Source organism: Mytilus edulis, chromosome 5, assembly GCF_963676685.1.
Source record: "Mytilus edulis chromosome 5, xbMytEdul2.2, whole genome shotgun sequence".
Lineage (NCBI taxonomy): Eukaryota > Metazoa > Mollusca > Bivalvia > Mytilida > Mytilidae > Mytilus > Mytilus edulis.
The window spans coordinates 84,029,560-84,037,571 of record NC_092348.1 but is presented as its reverse complement, the minus strand read 5'-3'; the positions used below and the strand labels follow the sequence as shown (position 1 = coordinate 84,037,571).

Below are 8,012 nucleotides of genomic sequence, written 5' to 3'. Positions count from 1 at the left end.
TATAATTTCTATAAAAAAGTAAAATAACAATAAAATCAAACTCACACATTTCTTAGGGAAAATTCAAATCGGAAAGTCTCTTATCAAACTATAGTAAACTATGTCTGCTTTATGTTTACAGGTAAAAATGTTCTATTATTCATAATGTATATTCTGGGATATCGGAAGACTACAAAAAATAGTACAAATATAATCGGTAATTTATTTGACTAATTTATAGTATGGTTAAATCCAAAGTGTTGTTTAAAATTTTTACAATACTTTGAAAAAAACACATATCTAGGTCTGCTAGCATTCTATTGATACATGGTTAATGAAGTAAAATTGAGAATAGAAACAACCAAAGAGCAATACTATTCTGAAAACGCTTAAACAACCATATATCACTAACACTGTACTTTTTGTATTTAGAATTGCATACCGTTATAGTTCGCTGGAATTACTTGTATATCAAATAATAAACTGTTTGGATTAAGAGCACATGTTATATTGTCTCCCTCAGCATCTGTTACATTCAAGGTGTGTAATAGGATATTGTTGTTCACGTCCTCTAGAAAACTCACAGAATCTGGCAGATTATGTATGACTGGTCCCTAAAAAAGAAACGGCATATTAAAGCATCTGAATTAAAATCATTTGATTGTGATTTCAAAAAGGTGTCATTAAATATGCATATCGTAGTTTCAAATATCATGATGATTGCGTGAATATGTTATTCATCCTATGAGAAAAAATCTTACCCGTATTTTTTCATTAGATACGTTGTCTTTTATAAAGAATATAAAAAGGTTTCAACATGCAGACATCTTATACGTTCAGGTATTTCACATCCAATTTTTGGATGGTCATATTCTTTACAAAGCCCAAAAACGTCGGAATTCACCTATAAAGCTAACAAAATCTTTAAACAGACTTATTAAGAAGGGATATAGTTACGATACTGTTGTCATCTCATTAAAGATTTCATATTTTTGCAATAATATGGATTCATTTATAATGTCAGAATAAGCACATTTATTCTAAAACAAGTTGTTTGCATGGTACGGGTCACGTTCTTGGATGATATAATATTAAACCGCTAACGAGGTGGATGCAACATGATATTCTTATGATGAAGACATGATCTTTCTATCAGTTTAGGTCTGGAGCTGGCATGTTAGTAACTGCTAGTATTTCTTTGTTATTTATGTATAATTGTCATTTTGTTTAGTTTCTTTTGTTACCTATTCTGACATCGGACTCGGATTTTTCCTAATGAGTTTCACTGTACGTATTGTTGTGTTTGTTAATCTTGTATGATTTCTAACTTTAGTTTCTTGTGTATATTTAGGATTTTAGTATGACGTCCATTATCACTGAACCATGATACGTTTTTGTTCAGGGACCAGGTGTTGCACGCCTCCGGGCGCTGGAGTTTCCCGCTGCATTGATGACTCATTGGTGGATTTTTACTGTTGTCTGCTCTTTGGTAAGGTTGTTGTCTCTATGACACATTCCTCATTTCCATTCTCAATTTTATTAATCAACTAAGAATTTTAAAAATATATTATATCTTCTCACTAAATACGTTAGTGACATCGCATCATTGTATCTTCATAACAGTGCAATTGAACTTGAAGTCAGAAATTTATGAAAAATATAAAGATCTCCTTCATTTTCACATGAAACGCAAACGTTTGCAATCTTAATTAGAAATTGTCTCCTTGAAAGTTTAATAGACGCCTTTATAAAGTTTGAATTTTCGAATATATCTGTGTCATAATACTAATTACCACGGATATTTTCAATTTGTGGAAACACCTGCCATCCTTTCTGCTTTCGTGACTTGTTATAGGATGCGGCTAATGATTTTTTGAGAGTGGGATTTCAATGATTCAATAGGACTTTGCTACAATCCTGGCCTGTTTTTGTCTATTGAGACATCACCCAATGAGACTTATCCATGAATATGAACGACAATGAACACTATCACGAGTATTACGTGTACAGCAAGATTGACCAACATTTTCGTAGTACCTGAGATTACGAAAGTTTTTTGTTGATAATCTATTGCTCAGAACGGAGTTTTCTAGCTGTGTGTGAAAGAATCACTTTCTTTTTTTGACATATATTAGTTTTGTCATGATGTTGTCGTTTAAGTTTGGATTTTGTATTTATCTATTTGGTAGACAATGCATTTTGACTTGAGAAACACTTCAACGCAACGCAGATTTTAAATTTGTATGCCAGGCGTAGACTTCTTTTACATAAGATTCATCAATAGACTCGAAACAAAAAAGTTAGAACTCAAAATCAAGTAAGAATTTAAAGAATTTTGAAAACAGAATATTTCATAACTTTTCACCAAGTCTGGCTAGGTCTATTTTTTGCTTTGAGTGGACAACATTGACATTTCTAATGGAAAAGTTTAAGAAAAGAACAATTATGCAGAACCAAGGTTGCAACTTTCGTTGATTTTATTTTATCAATGCTAACTTTATAAACTTTATCTATGGATAAATTACCTCATTTGGATTGATTATGTAAACAGTCAATACATCAGTTACATTCCTACGATTATCCCCACATTCTACAACTACTAAGTAGCTTTGGGTTATATCGTAATTAAGTAGTATTCCTCCTCGAAGATATATGGCACTATCAACTAAAATGAAAAGAAATGATAAGTTACCAAGTTGTTTCCTTTATATGGAATGGTGTATATTTTGTGCTTATATTTTTAAAATATTTGCCATATCCATGTTAAACTTTCGAACCAGGCCAGAACCCTCTTTAGATGTTTCATTTTTTTAAACTAACATCTGTTCAAAATGTAGGAATTTTCATTATGATGATATATTTAGAAGACCTACTGTCAAATATATTTCAAGCTAATTTCTCTGTAATATAATCAAAATTTCAAAAGTTGGTTTGTTCAATATCAATATAAAGTTTGATTAAGAGGCAAAAATAAGTTTCCGATATTTTGTTCAATAGGCATATTCTTATTAGCAGTCAAAAACAAAACAAGGAAACATCCTCAGATTACTAAAATGTAGATTTAGACACAAATATCTGTACCTCAAAACGGGGAGATATTACGATACAATTGATAAACTAACCTGGTATCGGTAACAGATGAAAGGTTTTGGGAAACTGCAGACCTAAGATCGATTCGGTCGATTATCTATATTTGATTTTTTTTTATACCCAGTGGTCAGGCAGATAAAACAAAAGACAACTTGGTTAAGAAAGTACAACACCATAATAAACACATTTCTATTTCAATATTCTTGTCATGGTTAGATATTACATAAAGTAATAATTACAAACTCAATCTCCTCTTTTAAATATTCTTTGTTTACTTGTCTATAAATAAAGCAAATATATATTTTTTTTAACTTCCCTGTGATAATATAAATGTCACATGAAATACGTCACTTTTTGAGACGTTGATCCATTGAAGTAACGCACAATTGATATTTCATTTGTTGTGTCCTTGTTTGCTGTCGTGAAGTCACGGGAGATGTCAATTGATATTTTTCCCTTTTTCATGTTGTATTAATGTATTATTTTTTATGTATGTATTTCTCTGTGTAGAGTGTGCTTTCGTTAGTTTATACAGGATAACTGTCAGGCAGTGTTTACATTTTAACGGTATTTTAACAATTGCCATATATGCATAAGTGTTTTATATATTCATTTATATAAGAGATCTTAGATAAGAGTACCAACCTAAAGACGGTAAAATTGTTTCCAGTGTGAACTTGTCTGTGTGTGTTTTTAGAACACATGTCACATTATCATGTTCATCTGTTACATTCAATGTGTGCAAGAGAGTTTTAGAAACAGTTTCCTCGGATACGTTTGTACTGCTAGGTAAACTATTGAAAACTGGTGGCTGAAATTAAATAACTTGTTGTGATTCTCAGTTGGATAACCTAAACCTATACTTTTCACAAGTGATTTAGAAAAAATAAATGAAAATATTTGAAAATTGTCATTATCTTGCGACATATCTTAGAAAACAACAATGAAATTATACCAAAAGCATTTTTTGATATCGACTTTGAATGTTATTTCTAAATATATAAAAGGTTCCTAATGTATATAGAAATGTCACCTACTGTATTTCGTATTAGATTCACTGTAAAACTCTGTGTATCCTTTTGCCTAAGATCGTTACATTCAACTGGCAATATGTAGAGAGAGGTTGTATCGTAATCTAGTATTGTCCATCCTGTCAGGTAGATTCCATAATCTATAAACAACAAAGTTTGTACACTACTTTAGAATGTGAGCTATATTAATGATATTTGCAATGTTTTTCTATTGCATGTACTCAATTCATTTCATATATCATACATGATTATATCCTTTAATTCAGACTTACGTATAAAAAAGAAAACGAAGACGCCGTACGCTTGCTAATGACGCAATTCCCGATCTTAACTTCTGACATAGACAACTATTTTGTCAACGTATGGCATACAACAATGAGTTAAACTCATACCGCATAAAAGTCTAGAAATGACAATAAAAGTAACAGCTATATTTATGTTTAAAAAAATAAAAAAGAAATAATATATAGAGGAAAAACTACAATCATGAATTATAGGCTCCAGACTTAAAACAGACAGATATCACAAGTACAAAACTTTGGACAATGGAACTGGTCCAATGGTATAATTGTCCTAGAGTTTCTTATTTCGAAATGTGTACGTATATGTAATTGCTGACCAATTTATATACTTGGCTACTGGCCTTTCTCAATTTGATTTCCGAAATATCGATGTACGATGGACACACATGGTTTGAAGTCAACAATATCGATTGCTCTAAATGATAAATCGGCGTTTAAAATGATTTCGGGTTTTGTTATTACTCCAGTGTAATAATTGACAACGAAAATGAATCGCAAAATGTTCCTTAAACTTGTTAAATGTGTTTCAATTTCAAAAAGTAAAAATATACAGCATGTCGGGAACTAAACATAACACATTGTTATATTAATAGTTTTATACTGAATCTAGAAAATAAATACTTAGCATGTCTGTGCACTATATTCGTGTTTTTAAGTGCATACAACAGTATTGGAATATCTGATTTTAAACCTAACCTGTATTGAAAGGTGGAATCAAGGACACAGAAAACAATGAACTGTTTGAGTTCAGCACACATGTTATATTGTCTCCCTCGGTGTCTGTCACATTCAATGTATGTAATAGTGTATTGGTGTTCACGTCCTCTGATAAACTGATAGAATCTGGCAGATTGTGAATGACTGGTGCCTAAGAAATAGATAAAATAAACATTCATCGTTCACAGTCAAACCAGTCGCGTTAAGGCAAATAAAATTTTATTGTAACAGTTCGGCAACAACAGTCTATTAAAAAGTAAATATTAAATCATATGCAGTATGTCGATCAGAAACATATTTGGGTTCATGTTGTTCAGTTTTAAGTGGTGGTCCGAATTGGAATTCGAATTCCCTACCTCAACTTTGCAGATCCTGATTTTCTAATTATTTGATTCCTGAATATGCATAAAATAGGTACCCATCATGGTAAGAAAACAACTATCAATATATTATTTTTTTTTCATTTTCGTGTTAACCAGATTATCAAAAGAACAATGCTTTATCAACTGAAAAACACTAATACTTGATAATATATAATATCTCATTTATAACATTAACGCTATCCAAGATCATAAGATGCACATTTCGACAAGTTATGTTTCATCGGTGATGCACTGGTCAAACATGAACTTACCATGTTTTTCACTAAATAAACGGTGAAATTTGCAGTGTTGTTTCTTCTTGAATCACTACACTGTGCAGTCAGCAAATATGAGGGAGTAATATCATAATTAAGAACTGTTCCACCTATGAGATATATTCCATATTCTGTAAATATAAAAAAAAATGAATGACAATACAATTTTGAAGTGGATTTGAAATCAGAAAGTAAAATATTCTTTCAAATACCATCCTTTATATGTTTTTAAGACATCAAACTATCAAAATATTAAAATTTTGTTTTGCATTTTTTCATTGTTTGTGTGGTTCAATCTTAAATTCTTAATAGTTCTGTTTGGAGATCTTGTCATTTCTATTGATATTGGCAAACCATTTATTTCAAGCTACACATGCATGTTAACGGAAAAGATATTCTTTCTTGAGATTTTTGACTTTGTTTATACTTAATCTACAAGAAGTGCCTCGGTCTATGAGGTATAATAGCTTAGTTTATCCTTTTTTATTTACTTGCACTTCATGATTTTTTGCGTAGGTTCATATTTTTGACATTTGTCTTTTGTCGTTTTGCATTTGCTTATGATACCGTTTGTTTTTCTGACAATGATTTTTGTTGTTAACTTCATTCTATTCTATCAGGAGTTATTTATTGCCTGGGTTTTGATTTCATACAACCTACGAAATATCATTGATATCCGACGCATGGGATAAATATTTAGTTATCAAAGAAAATCTAACCTATATTTGTAGATGGAATCAATGACACTTCGAATATAGAACTGTTTGGGTTCAGGAAACATGTAATATTGTCTGCCTCCATATCCGTCACATTCAATGTGTGTAATAATGTATTCGTGTTCACGTCCTCAAATAGAAGGGCAGAATCTGGCAAACTGTATATGACTGGTGCCTAAATCAAATGGTCAATGGAATAGATATAATTAGTACGAAACTGCAATACAGTTTTTATTCAACTGTGTTAAATTAAAACAAATTGCTTGTTAACGACAATTTTTTTTTATATTCGTTTTATTCATATTTTTATAATTATATTTGTTTGTTTCTAAGTGCCATTTTTCTCCGCGCAGTCTAAACGATCAATGAGACGTGTATTCTTATCTTTGCTGCAACTGAAACCTTTCAAAGGGGTATGTCAAAGAACGTCTCGTCCATTCTCTAAAAAAGTTCATCGGAAGGTACCAAGACCGTGTTGATAAATATTCCGTATCAACTTCACAAATAGTAAGTGATGGTCTTGAGATATAGATTTTGCGTACTGATATTGTTTATCATCTTAACAACGTGTTATATTGTTCTCTCATTTGGCTTTGTTCTGTTATTAGTATTACTTTTACTATTGGATTGTTTTATGTGATATCCATTTAGCATGGCTGGGTACTTATACATCCCGTCAATGTGTTTGTATTGTCTTTCATTTTTTGCTGATGTGTTTTGTATATGCGACTTTTTTGTGTTTCTTTGGTTCTTTTAACGTGACTCTGTACTTTAAAAAGATCCCGTCAGTATGATATTGTTCTATTATATGTCATTATGATATATTTCTAATATGAATTAGAAAATACGTTGAACCACAAACGTCAAAATTATTCAGTATTATTGCGTAGTGGAATAAACTATTTCTGGGTCCTTATAAATTCTACATAACTTTTGGACTATTATAAATCTCGATCTATTTCTGAAATTAATACTTACATCCTTTTGATTTTAACCCTGTATGCAAACATTGCCCATGTGCAATTTTAAAATTGTTTTTATATACATTGAACGACAAATATATGTGACGTATACAATTTTCTGACGTCAGACACGCGAATCAATGAATGTGTTTGTAGATAGATGTTTTTGTGTTAAATTGTTTTTTAAAATTGTTACACGATGATGACTGCTGTGCCCATATTTTGACTATTTTTTTTTTATTATGTCTGTTTAGTTCACGCACCATTGTAAATATAACGGGATTTGATGAGACTGTCACCAAAGTGAAAGGTTTAGCGCTTTAAGACAAGAGTAATTCCACCATTTTCTAAATTTGAAAATGCATGTACCAAGTCAGGAGTATGACAGTTCTCGTCCACTCGTTTTTTGTGTGTTTTGTCATTTGATTTTGCCATGTGATTATGGACCTTCTGATTAGATTTTCCTCTGAATTCAGTATTTTTGTGATTTCACTTTTTTCAACATTATGAATAACACTAGAAAATTTTGTCAAGAAATGTCGAAGCATAATTTTACTTAGATACAACTTCATGGATAT

The 8,012-nt window shown here is 31.0% G+C and overlaps 1 protein-coding gene across 1 annotated transcript in view; it reads right to left on the bottom strand.

Moving 5' to 3' along the window:
• Nucleotides 1-407: 407 nt before the first annotated feature.
• LOC139525279 (protocadherin-15-like) overlaps nt 408-8,012 on the bottom strand; it is a 9,044-nt gene continuing 1,439 nt past the window's right edge. Inside the window, exons 3-9 of the mRNA XM_071320481.1 lie at nt 6,476-6,647; nt 5,754-5,887; nt 5,099-5,270; nt 4,107-4,240; nt 3,715-3,880; nt 2,505-2,644; nt 408-593 (exon numbers count right to left, since the gene is read on the bottom strand). Coding sequence (XP_071176582.1) covers nt 408-593; nt 2,505-2,644; nt 3,715-3,880; nt 4,107-4,240; nt 5,099-5,270; nt 5,754-5,887; nt 6,476-6,557 — 1,014 coding nt within the window. The 5' untranslated portion in view covers nt 6,558-6,647. The remainder of the gene's footprint in view (nt 594-2,504; nt 2,645-3,714; nt 3,881-4,106; nt 4,241-5,098; nt 5,271-5,753; nt 5,888-6,475; nt 6,648-8,012) is intronic.